We start from the raw sequence: 19,272 nt of genomic DNA, 5'->3' as shown, positions 1-19,272 counted from the left end.
ACCACATCCAAGTTCTCTTCCAGTGTCCTCACTTTTCATTTCTTTGCCGCCATCAGAAACCAGGCACTAAGACCAAATATTATAACAAATGTTCTTATCATCCCATCACTCAGGAAATGACAAGGGTTTTAGAAGCTCTGTGACAGAGACTGGGGGTGGGGGCCAAATATGCATTATTGTGTCACAATAACAGTGGGACGGGTGAGAAAATCAGACACACCGACACTCTCAGGAGCTCACCGTTAAATACCTAGCCTCCCCGCCCCCAGAAAGTCTCCAGGCAGAACCTTCGGGATTATATAGCAGAAGTCTCTGAGAAGATACTGGAAACAGTCAATGCAGATGGAATGGCTAATCCATGAAGCAAGCAGGAAAGGGCACATGACACACGCCTCAGCTTGGGGATCTGAGAGCCACGTGGTCCCTCAGAGATGTGTCACTGTCTCCTTCTTAGCCCAGTCCTGGACCTCTGCTTGGGCAAAGATGAGGTAGAAGCTCAGGCCTGACAAGTTAATAGCAGCTGAAAGCAAGAAGACGTTTCTCCAGCCGACCTCTGAATCCTGGTGGCAGGAAACTACAGGTCATTAGCCAGCCTCGTCTTGTTCCTCCTCATTCAGAATGGCACCCTGTCCTACTCCCCCATCCCAACTCTGCTGCCGATTCTGTGTGATTCCTGAGGTCCCTGGAGTGTGTGGGCAGTTTGGTTCACTGGCCTTTCCCTGCGTTGGAACGTTCTTCCCCCAAAAAAGCCATGCGTCCCCCTCCCTGGCTTCCAGTCCTTCCGTGACAACCCATTTAAAATTGAAATCCCACCCCCTCTTCTGTGCAATGGTCTCCTCTCCTATTTCATGAGGTTTTTATCACTGTCTTTTCTCTAATGTCAGCTTCACAAGGGCAGGGACTTCTGGTTTTTTTTTTTATTCACTTAGTTGCGTGCATGGCACATGCTGGTGTTCAGCACATATTTGTGGAATGAATGAATGAGTGAATTAATGAACAAATGACAAGGGAAACAAGGTCAGTTTGAGAATTTCCATTTTAAACAACCACTTTCTGACAGTGTGTTAGTCAGAGGCTGGAAGGGAATTGAAGCTTCAAAAAAGAGAAAGGACTTCATATCAGGAAGAATACCCTTCTTTGTTATTTTCCATTCATTTTCCTGACTTACGGGTGGAAAACCACAGGAAACTTAAAGAACAATAGTTGTGTGAATGTCATATGCATCTTTCATCATGTAAAGCCTGTATCAGTGAGATTCTTAGGAAATGCTCAGGTTGTCGGATGATTCGTCTGTTCTGATAACTGTAAATGCATGCCTAGGCAGGAAGGCTGTGCAGGTGTGAACACACCACATGAGCCATGCTGGTCGGAAGGATCCCAGCGCGGGCTGCAGCCGAGCGTACACAGAGTGCAAACAGCTCTTTCCCTCTGTCCTTTACTCGGCCTCTCCCTCATTTGTTCTGGAAATAGTTGTAGGGTTCCTACACAGGGTGACCAACTCTTTCCAGATTGCCTGGAACTGACCAGGTTTTAGCCTTGAAAGTCCCACCTCCCAGGAAACCCCTCAGCTCCGGGCACCAGAATGGTTGGCCACACCATAGTTTCTATGAAACACCATGGAAAATTTGCCGAGTGGCCTGAGAAGCTCATCTTCTAAGAACTCATGAAGCTGAGCTTTCCTCCTGCTCCATTAGCAGTGTGAGCACGTGCTCACTGTCCTGTGGGAGCTGAGAGGGACAGCACGTGGGCTGCTGGGAGCAGGGGACAGAAAGGCCACAGGCTGCTGCCCCTGGGTGACCACTATGGGCTTCTCTGTGAATATTTTCATCAGAACACTTGATCTCACCTGACTGATGAAAACTCCAGCAACGGTGGGAGAGATGGCTCCTGATGTTTGAGAAAAGACTAGTAGAAACCCCTTGAGAAAGCTCGAGTACCTGAGAGAGAGAAAGAAAAATATCCCAGTGGAAGCAAGAGGCCAATGTCAGCTCCTCCACTACAACTCTGCTGATCCTGGGGGCTGCCTGCCATTGTGCCAACCTTGGTCTTGGGGGCTGCCTGCCATTGTGCTGACCTTGGTCAGACCTGAGGGAAAAGTACTGACTGGTAATTACTGTAATCCTGTGCTCGGGTCTGAGACTCCCGAGGGGTAATCTGTGCTAACTTGTCACATCGTTTGGACAAAATGTACAGAGCATGTGCACCTCGTTTGTATGTTCTCATGGCTTCTGCTATAAAGTCTAACCCAGCAGCCTTGTTTTGGGGGAATAAAAGACCCCTCATTGGATGAGACATTGGCTCCCTAAGGGCCCAGGTTTGGTGTCTGAATATGGAGTGTGTCCACTGACTATGGAAGCACCTTAGAGCTACGTTGGAAATCTCAGTCCTCAGATATTTCCCTTCCCCAGACATCACTGTTCCTCCTGCTACCCCGTGTCCTTTACCTTCACTAACGGCTCACAGGACCATGTCCTGTGCGGTCCCATGTATCCTTTCAGGGACCAACCCCTGTATGACTGCTGTGTCCCCAACATAGAAGAGACTGGCGTGAGTGTCCTGATGTTCAGCTGGAGTGTGGCCACTACCCCTTCTGTCTCCAGCTGGAAAACTACATCCACAGTGGCAGACTAGCTCCGGGTCCCTCCTGGCGCCCTATGGCTGGAGGCTGGCTGGTTTAGGGATGCTGGACCTGCACTGAGCTACTGTGAGGAAGAGGCAAAGGGGTCCCTACCGAGGAGCAATATCCAGGAAGTTGAGAAGGGCTCCTGTTTGGCAGAGGCTGCCGGCGGCAAAACACAGCGCCAAGAAGGCAATGGTGGTGCTGAAGCTGGACGTGACCCAGGACAGGGACACGGAGAACACAGTTGGGAGGAGAACCCCTGGGCAGAGGAGAAACACACAGTGACGAGGAAGCTGCCCCGCGCTCCCCATCCCGTCCCCGGCTCCACCTCGGTCCTTACCAACAGCAGTGAACAGTTTCCGGATGAGGATGAGTCTTAGGAGTTTCCTGGAGAGGAGAAAATCTGCCAGGAGGCCTCCAAGGAAAGTGCAGATGAAGGTGACCCCGAGCATCAGGGCTGATAGGTAGCCACTCTGAGGACCAGAGATGAGGTGGGTGTGTGCCCAGCACCCACCAGGGCACAGGCTGGTCCCCGGGGGCACTGTCTATACCACGGCTTTTCTTTATATGCACATGACCTTCAACACAAAGTCCATGCCACTGAATGAGCCAGTATAATTTTAGAGCGAGAGGAAACTCGGCATATCGTTCAGTTTGAAAGCGAAAAAGGACTCATGCTGTCTCCATTTAGAAAGATCTCCTGCAACTAGGTGTTTAAAAGAACAAAACCCAGTAGAAAACGAGGCAAAGGATATGAACAGGCAATTGACAGAATAAGAAAAACAAGTGGCTCGTAAACGTAGTGAAAGGTACCCAACGTCATAATAATGAAACGACTTGAGACGCCACGTTTCCTGGATCGAGATGGCAGCAGCCCAGCAGTGTCACCCCAGGATCTCAGGGGTCCTGGGGGGAATCAGGAACTTGCAAATATTATTAGTGCCCCACGGAGGGCAGTTGGGCGCTAAGCATAAACGTCTATCCTGCATTTACCTTTGACTCAGATATGCAGCAAATTACAGAAATTGTTGCACAAACGTAGGACAGAGATTGGAAGCCACCCACACGTCACGCAGGAAAGGCTTCTGGTGTGTTGAGAAGCATCCCAGGGCCTGGTGTACACGCCAGAGCGGCACAGGGAGCACACCACGCTTGGTGTGAAGCAGACGTTGGGAAAATAAGAATATACATTCGAGTAGGCTTGCATTCCCATGAATGGAAGAATATGTAAGAAATTAACTCTCAAAAGCTTTCTGTGGAGTGGGCCAGGAGAACAGGGCAAGGTGAGGGGGGGACCGGGAGTAAGGGTTTTCACTCTACCTTTTTAAATGGTTTTGAAAACGTTGAACCTCATATTATCAATTCAACCTCTAAATCAAATGCCATTAAGGAAAATGCAAGGAAAAGGAGACCATCCTTTGTGCATAAGCCAAGCAACGGGAAGGATTTAACTGTCACCTGGTCCAAGCTGATCATTTTACGGACAGGTAAACCGAGGCCACAGAGGTGACATGACAATGAGAAAACACCGTGAGAGCCATGGGGCTCCAGGCTCGACTTCCCCAGCAGGGAATCCAGTCTCAGCTTGTCTCCTGCTCCTTCGGGAGGGCCCACAGCCACCCTGCGCCTGGCCTTTCTGATCTCAGGGCCTCTGGCCTGTGTGCAAGCACGTGTCCCAGATGCTGACCTCTGCGAAGGGCAGCTCTCTGTTGGCCACTCAGCACATTCTCACCAGAGGAGCCCGGTCAACACGAGAACACTGCTTTTTGATTACAGAGGCGAGAACCTAGCAGTAATTCTGTGACCCTGTAAACTGTCACTGGCATGCTATGATATCTGATACACCCTCTGCCACTTTTTACACATCCATCTGGTGGGAGCTGAAAGAGTCCTGTCAGCCAATCAGAGAATCTGCGCATTTTGTGAAAAATCAGACAACTGGATACATAGGTGCGCCTTTCCTTACATATCTCATATCTGAGTAAAATGGTTTCTTAAAAGGAGGTTATCCACAAGTTGTTAGTATAAGTCCTCTTTGGGACCCTCTGTCCTACTAGAAATGTCTCACTCAGCCTGTATTCTCTACGCCGCTGTCACGGCCTTCTCGGAGGCAGGGTGAGTTTGGGTCATACTTTCACGTTTGTGCGGCCAGCAGTGTCCTGTTTGCAAACAGGAACTGGGTAAAATGTAAACTCTTCATGGGTCCCTTCAGAAAAGATGACCCTCTTTAAATGGGAAGCTGTCGGGACCACAGCCCTCTGCTCCCGTGGGCAGGAAGTCAGAGTTCACGGGAAGCCGGAGGCAGTTCCTCAGGAGGGTCCTGAGCATAACACCCCAGTTCTGTGCTCGTAAGAGAGCCAGGATTATAAAATGGGACATTTCCCCAGAGGAGCAATGTATACTCACATTGGTGAGGCTGATTTGCAGTACAGAGTTGATGTACGTCGGCGTGTACCCCATTAGGATGTAGAAATACCAGTACTCACTGAAGTGAGACACTATAATGGCCCAAAGGGGGAGGGACTTCATCATAGCTTTGATGGGGACAGACCAATCCGGCTTGCAGTCCTGGAAGAAAGCAGAGAGCATGTCCCCTCCGCCGGAAGACAAAAGCTTTACTGTACCGCACGCTTCCCCTCTGACACATCCTCACAGACACGGGGACGTGGCACAGGGGGCGTCGCGGCACCTGCTGAGCCAGTGAATGCACGATGTAGTCCCTCTCGCGGGTGCTGATAAACGGGTGCTCCACAGGGTCATCATAAATGAGAAGGAACCAGAGACAAGAGCAGGCACAGCCAATTCCACCTGCAAGAGGACCAGGGGGTGCTGGACTCGAGTCCTTTTCACTGGCTCTGCCCTGAGACGGCCCCAGGACTGCTGTCCTCCCCGCGTCCACACCCTCGTGTGGCCCCATCGCAGGTGAGGGTGCGTCCCCACCACTTGACTTTGGCCTCAGCCACAGAACTTGCTGTTGCCAAGGGCGTGGGGCAGTTCAGAGCCTCGTGTGCTTGCCCCATGTGTTTGAAAACACCCTCACTGGGAAGGGACCAGTCGGCACTCCTCCTGCGACTCAGTTTCTTTTATCACCGAACCTTGGGGATCTCCTAGCTGAGGAATTGGCCGCAGGTCGAATATGCCCCTGATCGCCTGACAACTACAAGATGTGAAATGGGATGAATCCTCAGGGAGGACAGTCTCGCTAATGTGTACATGATTACAGTGTTGGACAACTCAGCGTCAGGAGCATGCAGGGGAAATAGGTTTCGTCTAAAAGTTTCCTTTTTAGAATCTTCAAGTCTGAGTTGTCTTCACTGGCTAAGCGTGTCGTTGATACATTCCTTCACAAGGAAAGAGCAGCCGCCACAGACCAGGCACTGTGCTAGATTTTGAGAATATCAGAAAACACAAAGGCACAATTTTGCCATCGAGGAACTTAAAATCAACTGTGAAGGGATGGATTTGAAAATTAGCACGGTGGCACTTGGAGGATGGAGAATGTTCACACTGACGCCACACGTGTTTAATCAGTTCCCCTTTTGTACATCCTGTTCACTGGTTCTGAAAACCATGGGCATTGCATGCCTTGCTCACGGCTTTAGTAATCTTTGTAAGCTGCCCTTCTGCAGTTCCCACGACACAGCCTTTGAAGGTGGATGTGCCAGACTAGTCGATCTACGTGCACTGTTTTTCCTAGCGAATATTCAGCCGACGTTACAGGAACCCTTGACCTAAGAGTATCATCCTCTACTGAAAATTCCAGTTGGACTTACTGGGCCCACTGGAATCGGGCAATTTGCAGATGGGATTTCTGAGAACGTTTCGAAATCAAGCACAAACACTTGTCGAAAGCAGCCGTGCGGATCCCAACCAGGACTGGGTGAAGGCAGGCGGGGAAGTAACAGAAATTGCCTCTGGACCACTCCGTGTGTCTTTGGGGACTTTCTGCGTATCTCACTGTGTGTTGTGTCCATGCCTGAGCCTCTGCCCTGCCTCACGGCTTCCACTCCTGACCCACTGCTCCAACCAGCGTTGTACCTATGATTACGGCACTTCCCACAATTTTCTGGGTGTAGTAATAAGAAGAGCAATTTAAAAGAATGCATTAAATACATAAGCCTATCTGGAAATATAATCCCACCAAGATAACACTTTCAACCTCTCATGAAAGAAATTCCTCTGGGGTCCTTTCTGGGTTCCGTTCAGCAACATGAAGAAATGTTATAATGCCATTGAAGTCATCAGATTATCCTAGCTACACACGCAGGCTGCTGGAACGTGTCATTTTGAAAGATTCGCAACATGACTAGCTGTAAACATCAACTTTAACTTAAGTTATAGCAGTGTCTGCACCTACTGGGATATGGTGAACCACTGATGACTTGCATCGCAAAAATTGTGCCCAGCATTGTATGTCATAAAACAGAGTTCTGAGCTTTGAAAAACACAAACTCACCAAAGATGTAGAAGACATAGGGCCATCCCAGGGTCTGGGAGAGGACCCCACCAACAAGGAAGATGAGTAAGGCCCCCAGTGATGACCCTAGACAGAAGACGGAAGGATGCTCTGGGTGAGAGCCATGCTTCCCACAGACCGACCCCTTCACAAGGGCGAGCTGCATGCCGGACAATCGGTTTTCAAATCCGGGCTCTTCCCTCAGCAGCTATGTGACCCTGGATAAGTTATCAGTTTATTTGTGTCTCCCTTTCCCTTCTGTGTGAAATGGAAACAAATATATAGATGAGCTGCAAGATAGCTCTGTGGCTAAAATGAAACTAACATGTCCAAAGCACTTACAAGAGCTTCGTCACACAGCAAGTGTTCTGTGATGATCGGGAAAGGTGGTGTAGGGCACTGCTTTGGGGCACGACACACAGAAGTTGGGGCGCAAGGTCTTGCTCCTGCCCAGAGGCCACTGCAGAGTCCTCTTGGACAAAGCACATAGGTGGCGACTGCGGCATGAATTACCTGATAGAGTGATGCCGATGAGTTGATTCCTTTCCAGTGGGGGAGCCCATTTCACCCAGATTGAATACTGACCTATTGATGTCAGAACCTGAAAACAACAACGGTCCATGACTGGCTGCCTGAGGTCATTTGGGGCCCTATATCCCACTCATACTTAGAAAATGTCTTGGTACCTGGGCTATGCCTTGCACAGTCCGAAGAACAATGAGCAGGGCCACTCCAGCATCAGCTGCCAGCGGAATGAAAAGGTTCAGGACTGAGGAAATAAAGAAGGCAGCACCAACCAAGTACCTGATTCCAAATACGCCAACCACGTAGCCAGCGGGGACTGAAGCCAGCAGTGAGCCATAGTTGAGGGAGCTGAGGAGAACCCCCTGGATTTCAGGACTCCAGTCATACACAGGTGCCTAGGTGACACAGAGTATCTCACCGCTTGTCTTTGGCTAGAGCTGACAATTTTTATTGTGAACGCGTGAGAGGCAAAAAGCCATCAGCTGTTCTCTCTTCTTTGACCTCTCCAATTCCTCCCACGTACCAATTTCATTAAGAAAACCTAACATGCCTAACGTACTCTTCCCCTTACACAATTTCCCCAGCTACGTAATTAACTAACCAATGAACGTATAAGAAAGAAAACCCATAAAGAAAGCATCCTAGGAGAGGTAAGAAAAAATACGTGAAAGAAGAAAGTGGACCTAAATCTAACTTCCCTTGTGGTGATTTTCATCGTTGTAGGGGAAGAATTTACATCTAGTAAATGGTAAAATCTCTTTCCGCAGTTCTAACTTAGCTCTTGGTTATACTCAGACACTAAGCGAGAACATAATCTCTTAGCGACCTCCGTTCTTGTGTAATAATACAGTTCCTTGAACACAGCATATGTGCCATGAACAGCCCTGCCGATCAAGCCACTTGAATCAAAGAAAAGGTCCAGGGTCTCATCAACCTTACCACTGCCTCCGATGCCTGTCGAGTTTCATTCCAGCGGTTCGGGGAGCCAGTGGGCGGCCTTTCTGTGGAGGCGTTGGGCAGGCTGGGCAGGGCTGTGTTGTTCACCATAGCTGGGATGGTGATGCTCAAGTTCATTTGTTGGGTCAAAATGGAAAAATTACAGAGATGCAAGATGAGGGCCATCCCATATCGGACCGAACAAAAGCCTGAGAAGAGAGGACATGGAGTCTTATAATCAGGGTTCCCCTCTCCCCGCTTCCTAAGTCTGGGAGAGGGACAAGATTGCAGTCTGTCTGAAACAGAAGTACAGTGAGAGCAGATGTTGCTCTGTGGGTGTCTGGCGAACACTTGTACCCCTGGGAGGTGACACCCTCGGAACCATTTCTCAGGCGGAGACCTAGAGAATGTGTGGGGCCGGCCACGGCAAGCACAGCAAAGCGTCTTCCAGGCAGGGCTCTGGGATAAGCCGATGAGTGGAAATGGAACAAGGATTTAGAGAAGGACTCGGCTGGAAGTGCTGATTAATTGGATATGGAGAGTAAGGGAAGTGGTGGGATGTGACTACCAAGTGCCCCAGTAGGGCAGCCAGGATGGCTTTCGGTGCCTTTTATAACCAGGGAACAGGGCAGATTAATATGCCTGGGGACTGGAAGGAGATCAGACTTGAAAAGTCGGCTAGGCTAGGTGACCTGAGTAGTCAAACTTCACCTTGATGCTGTAATCTAGGCTTGCACAAAATTTGCCAGTGATCCATGGCAGCTCTTGTTATCCCTGAGGGTGCGTGGAAATATATGGTTTGACAACAACTGGAAGGATAGATTAAATATCCCTGTCGAGAAATCCCAGACGCAATAGGTGATCACCAGCCTCAAGGCACGGGGGTGCCCTGTTTCCTGGCTCCTGCCAGGGAGCAAAAGGCCAGCACTGTTTGCTGGTGTGCAGTGAAACACGTGCAGTGAAACTCGCGTTAGGTTCCAGCCGTTGACAGACAGATCCCCACCTTTGGTTTAACTTTGGGAGCATTTAGTTGAGACTCTACCCTCCCCCGTGCACACAAATTTATATTGGGAAGTTGGTCAATATCATACTGATATGGCAGATGGAATTAAGAGGGACTGCTTCCTTTAGTTTGGCCTTCTCCCAGCCGAGAATGGGGGTGCTCCCCAGGTATTCAAGTCTTTTTGTCTGTCCCAAGGTGGGATTGTATAGTTAGCTTCAGTTAAGTCCCAACGAGTTAAAGTGCTTCTTATTGTCTCTAAAACAGTCCTTTTCCCTATCATTTCCATCTTTTTTTCCCCTTGGGTTTAGACAAGAAAACCACACACACTACACAAATAATGGGGGAGAGAAAAACAATAGATGATTAATTTTGCTGCTTGTAACATATTTTTCATTCTCCTGGGTAATTTGATTCATTGGCAGTTTCTAAACAATGTCACCTAGGAATGGAGAGGGGGTCCTCCTGCCACATCAATTTCCTGGGCATGCTTCCCACGTGACACCATGCTGCTGGTAGTTGGGGGGAACCTGTATTTGTGTTAAGTTATTCGATTTGTTTTTTAATTTTATAAGATTGTGAGAGTTTTGTAAAATGTATATTAATCCTAGAGTCAGACACCAGGATCTGCTCTATTTCCCGTTGTGCGTTCTTGGGCAAGTTACTGAGCTTTGTGGCCTCAGTATTTCACCTGTGAAATGACAATAATAGAACCTATCTCAAGATGTTGTGATAACTAAATAAGTTTATATAAGTTCATTATAATTATCATCAATATTTCGCTATCCTTACATTTTTGGAATGATCTCTTAACAAGCTGTTTTAATGAAAACACGTGACTTATTTCGTTAGAATTTTTTCATTAGCACATATGATTGAGCTTAATTTGTAGTTCGTGAGTGTAAAATTTTTGCCATGGTAGCTAGTAAACAAAGCAACTTTGAAGCTTCCTATTTCAATCTGTGATCTGAAATATTTTAGTTTTATGGCTCTTCTTTGATACACTTTATTAGGATAGTTTGAGACTTACATAATTGAGTTCCTGTATATCTCACACCCATTTTCCCTTTTATTAACATCTTGAAAATTCAACTCCAGCAGTAGTCCCCAACTTGGAAGGGGGGGAGTAAAGGGGAAACATCCCTGGGCAACAGCTTAGTCTTTAAGGGCTTGGGAAAGCAGCTTAGTGCTACAACCTCCCAAAGAACAAAACACTTTCAATAAAATGTGAAAGTATGCTATGCAGGCAGCAATGAAGCTGGCTTATATAGACGTGAGTGCCTGCCCCAGTCCCGGATTGGTTCATTTCTATGCAAATAAGGAATCCAAATATGCACAATTTGATTGGTCTAAATAGCACCATCCTGATTGGTCAGAACAGAGCTGCTCTGATTGGTCAGTAAAAATGCAAGTGAGACTATATCTGTGTAGCTCTGATTGGACAGGGAAATTCTCAGTCCTATTGGTTAAATTTCAATCCTAGGAGCTCTCATAAGTGTTAACCCAGACACTTTGCAAGAGCCTTGGTAGCCTAGTGTGTGGCTTTTCCGTGAAATGCAGCGTGTTTGAGAGGCGTCTGTAAACAATGGCTGCTAGACTGGTTATGAATTTGGGCTTAAGGAGCCACAAGAAGTCTTTTTTGGCAGGTATATTCTTCTCAACATTAATATGGTACATTTGTCACAATTACTGAACCTCCACTGAAATAGTATTAGTAGCTAAAGCCCATACTTTATTCAGACATTTTTACCTAATGCCTTTTATTCTGTTCCAGAATTCCATTTAGGATACCACAGTACTTTTAATTCTCAAGGATCTTTGGGATCCTCTGACAACTAGTCAGACTTTTTGTTTTTTAATGACAATTTTGAAGAGTTCCCAGTCAGATATTTCACAGTGTCCCTCAACTGGGGTTTTTCTCATGATTAGACTGAGGCAATGTGCTTTTGAGAGGAAGACCATCAGAGATAAACTGCCATTCTCATCACATCGCATCAGCATGATGTATCACTGCTGCATTGGCCTTGAGCACCTGGCTGAGGTGGTGTTTGTCAGGTTTCCCACTGTGCATTTCCTGGGTTTTTCTCCCTTTCCATATTGTTCTCTGGAAGGAGTCACACCCACAGTCCACACTGGAGTGAGGAGCTATGCTCCACCTTCTTAAGGTGATATCCACATAAAGTGTTGGGATTTCTGGTGCACAAGATGCGTAGGCATTTTCTCAAAAATCTCACAGGACTTTTCTAGTGAAACTAACAGGACTTTGTTTGAAAAGGGATAACTTTTTGACAACTTTTTCCACTTCTTACATGCTTTTTGACAATTACACTTTTTTTAATTCAAATTTATAAATTATACTTTCATAGAAAATCATGTGCTTTACCGATTTACCCCATAATAAGACCTTATACGTTTAAAATGCCCCCATAATTACTTGTATTTAATCTCTCTGCCTGATCAATCTGAGTAGTGAAATATGTGTTTTACTGCTGCAAAGGCATCTCCTTTACTAAAGAATCAGCTGATATATATATTTTTTGTGTCCGTTTCCTTCATGATTTCAGGTTACATTTTTTTTCCTACACTTAAGTTGTCTGTTTCATTTTTCCACATACTTTCCTCGAAGTTGTAGACTCAGTGAATTGGATGCTTAATTAAGTTGCTTCATTTATTCATGTAGTCTTTGTTTTCTTTCCTTCTTCATACCAATCATCTTTTGATCCACTCTCTTGCCCCTCTGCATTTTCCATGACTGTTTCAAGCCTCAGCTCTATGTTGTTGATTTGATTTTCTGTAGTGATAATTTTTCTTACGACTGCTAATTCCATTTTAATTCTGAAGTGACATTTTCCCTCTTTAGTTTCCTTTCTCACCTATATTGGATTGTTCTTTCATATTTCCCTGTTGATTTACTTCATAGACTCTAAGCTTGATTTTTTATCATTATTATTCTTGAGAACTTGAAGAAATTGGAAATAAAATTATTCTTCAATTTTCCCAGATAAAATAAGGACAGCGGTATAATATCATGGTTGACAATCAGATCGCTCTGGTTTGAATCCAGATGACACCTTTTTGTGTCTGGGTGACTTAAATGAGTGACTTAATCCCTCTATGCCTGAGTTCTCACTCATGTAAAATGGAGATAATTCCCGGAGCACCTTCCTTGAAGTATTGTTGGGCAGAGGGAACACTGTGTGAATAATAATGATAGCTGACGTTTATATGGTGTTGATTATGTGCCAGGCATTGTTCTAAATGGTTTACATTTAGATTCTAGACGTTTCTATATGTAAGTAATTTAATGCTCATGGAAATCCTATGAGGTGGGTACTATTATTATCTCCTTTTTACAAATAAGGAAACTGAGACAGTTTAAGTACCTTGCCTAAGGTCACAGTTCATAAATGGCAAAACAGGGTTGGAAACACAAGCAGTCTGATTTCCAACCTGCTCTTACCCAATATCGTGCCATGGAAAAAGTTTGTACAGAAATTCTCTGTGTTACTGATTTGGGGAGAGAGAAAGAGTTGGTATAGGAGAACTTGGCCTATGGTATAGCCCAATAGACTCCTGGATATTTTGAAATGGATAAGATCTAAGGGGTACAAGAGTCAAACTCTTCCATTTTACGGATGAAGAAGCTGAGGCAATGGAATAGTATTCATTCCAGGTCAAATGGTTAATAGGTAATTCTAGAGTGAGTGTTAGAATGCACGCATCCCGATTCTTCTTAGATGGATAAAGTTAGGAGAATCCTCTTTTCCTTAAAACATACTCACTTCCCAGCAGATATACTGGCTAAAACACTGAACAAAGCATTCCATCTTGGTTAGTGTTTTACTTTTTAAAGGCATTATCTTATGAAAAGCTTATATCCTTAAGAAAATTAATGAACAACAGCCATTAAGAGTTTCGAGTAAAATAAACTGTTCAACAGTTTTCCTTATGATGCGTTATACAAAAGCACAAAGTTGTAATATAGGTGAGAGGGAGAAAGAAAGTGACTTCTATGATATGGTGTAAAGGAAAAGCCTGTTCTCGGTAAGCCAGGTCGAGATCTAATACGAGCTGAGACCTAATATGACGCCCTGACGTGGAGTCAGAAAAACCAGGACTGCTTTCCATACTTCCTACTCAGTATCTGCTCTGGGTTTTTCCTTCATCTGTAAGTAATGTCTTGATACCTACCTGCTTTATACACCTTCAAGGTTTCTTGCAAGAAATGAAATCATTCTCAGTAAAAATTCTTTATAGCTGTATAGAATTCTAGGCAATTGGTGGTAGAAAGACGATGCTGTATATCACCAAAAGGGAAGTCAAAGTGACAGAGACCCCAGTTTTATCCCCATCCAGTCCATGCTTTTACCTTTCCTGGAGATGTGTGTTTGAGCCGTGTTTAAATCACCACCATTGGAAATATCTCCCACTGTGGCCTTCGCTTCTGCTCTAGTAGACATGTTGGTTCTCGTCTCCCTGGGCCTGGCGTTTACGGACTGAAATAAAAGAGTGTAGGCGTAAATACAGAGAAAGAGAAGTAGCCTTTATGATACGTGAATACCCTCAGTTCTTCTAAGGATGTGGAGGAAATGCATGGTGGGGAAAGTGCTGGATTAGGGTTCCAGAGACCTGGTTTGCCATCCAGACTCTATACTAGCCAATTGTGTGGCCTTGGGAAGGTCATAGTTACCCTGGGTCTTAGTTTCTGCTTCTATCAAAAGAGGGATCTGGCCTGGATGGCCTGAAGGGATTGTCATGGTCTCTCCAGCTCTGTGTCCCCATGACTCTCAACTGAGATCCGTATCAACTGGATGTTAACACTTGGCAGTCTTTTCGGAAATTTCATCTGGAAGACTCCAATGGACTAAATTACCTGAAAAACTGTGTATTATAAACACCTAGCTATGCTAAATAAAATATAGCAAACAACCTTTTAAATACGTAGCTCCAAAGACAGTAAGCGATGTCCCCATGGATGTAATGAAAAGTTAGAAGGACAATTTATGGTCTTCAGTGACTCTGGGACTGAGGTGGGTACTTTTAGATTAAGTTTGGAGTTTTGTGCTTTTCATCAGACTGGACCTATTAATTATAACATGAGATTATCTGGTGGCTGAAAATAACCAACGGGCTTTTTACTCTCTGAAAATAATCAGAGAAGTTACAGGCCGAGCAGATGTAAAGGGAAGTGGCGATGAGGAGGTGTTGCTGGTGAAATATACCGTTTCTACTTCCTCTCTGTGGAGTGCTACTTCTGTTAACAAAGGCAAATGTCTGATTCTTTGATGCCCCTGTTTTTAACCAGAAATGAAAACGCTCAGGCTGTGCATCACCACTAACGTTGTAAGTGTAACTGCTCGCTCAGTGCTGGCTGACACACAGGTTGCCTCCTCCCATCATCAGGAGCACAGAAGGCAGGCCCAGGAGCCCTCCAGACCGCCCTGGAATTCAGAAACACACTCCAAGTTAAGCTGAAATCCAGGTCAGTGCTCACTGTCCAAACGGAGTGACTCTGGCAGCCGAGAAGAAACCGTCAAATGAAGGGATGGGACATCCTGCTCATCCTGTGTGTCCACACCGTAGGGAAATTAGTTGAAGAATTCTGAGTCACAAGAATTGGCGACAGGCTTTCAGGGTAACCTTTCCCAGGGTTGTACTTGTCAGGACTCTGGTGACCCAGTGCCTGCGAGTTCCCTGATCTCCAGTTCACTCAGTGATTCAGTCAATATTTGTTGAACAGCAATGAATGGATTCAGTGTCCTGCTTGCTTTGCTCTTGCTCCTGCATTTGTGCCTGGAGGACTCAGTTCTCACGAAATCGCCTCTCTGTCCTCATTATGATAGGAGCCCTTGCTGGTTTCCTGTAACCGGACGGACGTCCAGCATTTGGCTCGGGGCAGACTGCGGGCTTAGTCCTACTGCCAGCCTCCACCGCCAACGGCCTCTGCTCTGCGGACTCCAGCAAAGCCTCCAAGAGGGGTAGCATATGAAGAGAGAGGATGACATTTGCTATGAAGGAAAGGAGAGTAGCGGTGACAGCGACTATAGCTGACATTGCGAGAAGAGGGCAGCTAGACCTGGTTCATGCGTGTTGCAGCCGAGCTGAAATGGGAATGATGAGAAGGAAGCAGCCTGGAGTGAGTGCTCCCCAGGTGCAGGAGCCGGCGCAACATGAGCTGCACTCCCACAGGCTGGTGGGGGCCTGGAGTCAGTACCCCCGCTACTGGGTGGGGCGTGGGCTCTGATGGACACAGGGAAGCAGGAGATGCGGGCAGAGGCTGCTGCATTCACCTGGGCACGAGCAGACGGTGTCGGGTGGGCTGGTGATGGTGCGGAGACCAGACTGGGGGCCTTTTGGGGAGACAGAGCCAGTGAGAAGTGCTAATGTAGCGGACATGGGGACGAGGGGGAATCATAAGATTTAGGGCTTCAGCAAATGAGTGCATGGTGCTGCACTGGGGGAGTGAGCCGGACCGGAGCAGGTTTCCAGAAGGAAAAGAAGTGTTTCATTTGCACATGTGGGTTTAACATGCCTGTTACACCTGGGGAAGCATTGCGTCTATGACTCTGTAGCTTGGGACAGAGGGCTCAGGTAGAAATAGAACTTTGAAAGTCATCAGCCTTATCTAGTTCTTTAGAGACCAGATGAATGAGGAAGAACAAGCAAAGAAATTGGACCAGTCATTCTTCTACCAATTTCCTGTCCGTTTCTCTGGCCGAGTGGGATTCTGTGTCTATTCCGCTTTGCATTGGCATACTCCCTGCTCTTCTGCTGTTCACTAGTTCACTGCAGGAGACTTTTCCTCCAGGTGCCAGGCAGAGCTGTTAATAGTTCAAATACCACCTCCGGGTGCCCTCAGCACTGACCATTTCCTCCGAGTCTGCAGCAGCTCCCGGCTCTGATTCTCAGCCCCTAACTTTTCCCGCGTTAACTTCTTCCCAAAGCCATGTGGGATCTCATGTCTTACTTTTCCGAAATGTTTCAACGACGCTGAACTTACCAGAAAGGTCTGGCCTGTTCTGATTGCTCTGGTATTTCAGCCCTGAGCAGGACTCCCTCTGCCAGAATCCGCCATTTGCATTGTGTGTAGTCTCACCACAGATGTGATCAGTGCTTTTAAAAAAATTATTGTTAATGCATCCCACAAAAACAAGCCCAATATTTGTATCTTAAGCTGCAGGTCATCTAGTCTAGTCCCAAGGGTGGGGTGATATTACCCCTTAGAAGTAGTTTCAAATTGCGGGTTTCAATCATTTAGCTGCATTAGATAATTCAGGTTCTCTCTGCAGCTATCCTTTTGGATGACTTTATCCCCTGGAGTTCTGGGGGTCTTGTTTCTTTTAGGAAAAGGTGACATCTTCTCATTTTTTGGAATTGTCTCGGGAAAGACAAATTCTCTTCCCCATCCCCATAATCTCTACCCCAGAACCCCAAATTAAGCTACTCTCTATGGGGAAAAGAGCCATTGCCAACATCTGAAAAGCAGAATAGTAAGAACAGACAGAGGGAAGGCTAACCTGAGGGAGACAGAGTGCAGGGTCCTCATTCCTCTCAAATAAGTCTCTCCAAGCTTTTCAGTTTCCTGATCTCCAGGAGGTAAATGATTACCCCAAACCTTTAACCCTGTGTTACCAAATGGGAAGGTTCTATTGGCTCAACGGTTTAATTTTTAACTTTACTTTTATTGTTTAATTAACAAGTAGGACAAGCTCACTACATCTTCCTCCTGCTTCAGGTCCAGATGAGGTCACTTACATCTTCCCTGATCTCCCATCAGAACCGCTGCCCTTTCTCCCAGGAGCCTGACGCCACACACACCTGGTCTACACAGTCATCTCAGGGAGTCCAAGTCAGGGTTACAGTGTTCTTCACGAGGGTGGGTATGTCTTGCCCCTTCTTAGCCCTCTCTTCACCATCGTCCTGTTTAATAGAACTGGGCTTTCCACAGACTGGAGACTTTCCTGAATGTGAATGGTTTTTGTGGTTTTCTGAATGTAGCTATTTGCACACCAGCCACTGAGATTTTTGGTGAAAATTGACACCCTGTGATTCTGCTCCCTTTTGTAGCAAAACCTTCACAAGACTCATGCTTGCTTGTGATTTGTTTCCTCATGTTCAGTTCTCTCTTGTGCCCACTCAAAACAAAGCCACCAGCTGCCCCCAGTGGTCAGTTTCAGGCCGTAGCTGTCAACGCCTGACAGCTTTCAGCACTCATTCTTCCTTAGCATTTTCGCTGCGACGTTTGTCTCTAGTCAAATGATATTTCCATGCCGCTGACTGCGGCGTTTGACTTGATCCCACAAGTGCAGTGTTCCAGAAAGGAAGTTTAGGAAAGCAGACATACATTTTTCTGTGTTTTTATGTCTTTCAAGAATGAACATCAATAGGAAACTTTTATACTTCAAAGTACTCATTTATTTTAATAAAATGTAGCACCTTAATCATATTTACTAAAAATTATAAATACTGCAATTATTTTCTGTGGATTTTTGACACATTTTGGAGAACAAACTTGAAATCAATGAATGTACTGAAAAGGTTAACGCCCTGCCTGTTCCGTTTTGGCTGTCAGATACCGTTCGTGTCTGATTGTTCTCATGCCTTATCGGTTGCCCTTCCTGAACCTTTTTGCTGAATCCTCATCTTTTCTATAAGCTCTGCTGTTGCTGTGGGCAGGACCCTGGCCTTGAACTTCTTCCCTATCTGACCACTCACTCCCAAGGCGAGCCCATGCAGTCCCGTCCTTACCTGCCCTTCTCCTGAGCGCTGGACTTCATCTATCCGGTTGCCTTCATCTGTGGTTGAGGCTGGATTTCCAGCAAGTTCTCTGCCATACAGTGAGCTACATGCATGCCTTCCCCAAGGTCTCAGTCTCCTGCAGTTCTCTTTCAGTCTTAGGGTAGTAAAGACTGTCCTTTTATGTCTGCTATTCCTCTACTAGTTAGGTATTTTTACTTCTTACTAGCCAACTCCTGTGTCCAGTCCCCTGAGTTAACAATTCTTTATGTTAAATGCTCCCTATTCAGATAACTGTGCGCTCTCCCTCTCCGGATTAGATGGACTGGAACAAACGTATTCTTGCCTTTGTGCACATTACTGAGTATTGAACCATTTCGATCACAGTTTGTCCTCGTGTGCTATTTAATGTTCTCCCAGAGCTGAACTCTGATATTTAATGTCATAAATAAGTCACTCACTGTGAACAATTTTGAGCATGTTGTCCTCCTTAGGTTTCATCATACTCTTGTATTTTCTGCATAAATAGAAATGAAATGTATTTCTGTGTTATTTGTCTGTGGTTCAATTTTCTCCCACATTTCCCCAAATTTCTCTGCCTCTTTTTGGGCAAAAGAAACCCACAGCTGCCATATACATACACAGAGATAGATAGATAAGTAGGTAGATAGGGCACAGGAGGACTTAATTCAAGGAACAATTGACTCCCATGAACTTGATTATTCTCAGCTATCAAATTACATCATTTCTTCTAATCTTATGTTAATCCTCTTAAAGATCTTTAGACTTTTCTTTACATTACTGCATTTTTCTCGTTTGTCCCTCTGTAGCTTTTTTATATATGTGTGATAATTAGTGGGTATATGGAATATATTGTTTTACCTCATAGCCTATAATTAAAAAAGGAGCTTTTTTTTTTTAGTAATATATTTGGATTTCTGTTTTCAGTTCTTTAGATGTTTCTCTATAGACAGTTTCTAAATCAACTGCTTAGAAAAC

At 45.8% G+C, this 19,272-nt stretch overlaps 1 protein-coding gene across 4 annotated transcripts; it reads right to left on the bottom strand.

Annotated features, from left to right (window-relative positions):
• Positions 1 to 17: 17 nt before the first annotated feature.
• Positions 18 to 18,622, bottom strand: SLC17A4 (solute carrier family 17 member 4). 4 transcript variants are annotated; one of them, XM_033093639.1, is made up of 13 exons: positions 18,286 to 18,620; positions 16,538 to 16,650; positions 13,907 to 14,033; positions 8,541 to 8,746; positions 7,763 to 7,996; positions 7,590 to 7,677; positions 7,077 to 7,163; positions 5,310 to 5,428; positions 5,027 to 5,188; positions 2,961 to 3,093; positions 2,732 to 2,879; positions 1,847 to 1,937; positions 18 to 560 (listed from the first exon to the last, which is right to left on the bottom strand). In XM_033093639.1, exons 3-13 carry the CDS (start codon positions 13,995 to 13,997, stop codon positions 426 to 428), a joined length of 1,494 nt encoding a protein of 497 aa, XP_032949530.1. In that variant the 5' UTR covers positions 13,998 to 14,033; positions 16,538 to 16,650; positions 18,286 to 18,620; the 3' UTR covers positions 18 to 425. The 4 variants fall into 4 exon arrangements, with proteins under 4 accessions (XP_032949530.1, XP_032949529.1, XP_032949533.1 ...); XM_033093638.1 differs by lacking the exon at positions 18,286 to 18,620 and adding an exon at positions 17,055 to 17,142; XM_033093642.1 differs by lacking the exon at positions 16,538 to 16,650 and having other exon boundaries at positions 18,286 to 18,622.
• Between the last annotated feature and the right edge of the window lie 650 nt (positions 18,623 to 19,272).

Source organism: Rhinolophus ferrumequinum, chromosome 22 (assembly GCF_004115265.2).
Source record: "Rhinolophus ferrumequinum isolate MPI-CBG mRhiFer1 chromosome 22, mRhiFer1_v1.p, whole genome shotgun sequence".
Taxonomy (NCBI): Eukaryota; Metazoa; Chordata; class Mammalia; order Chiroptera; family Rhinolophidae; genus Rhinolophus; species Rhinolophus ferrumequinum.
This window is presented reverse-complemented; position numbering and strand designations above follow the sequence as displayed.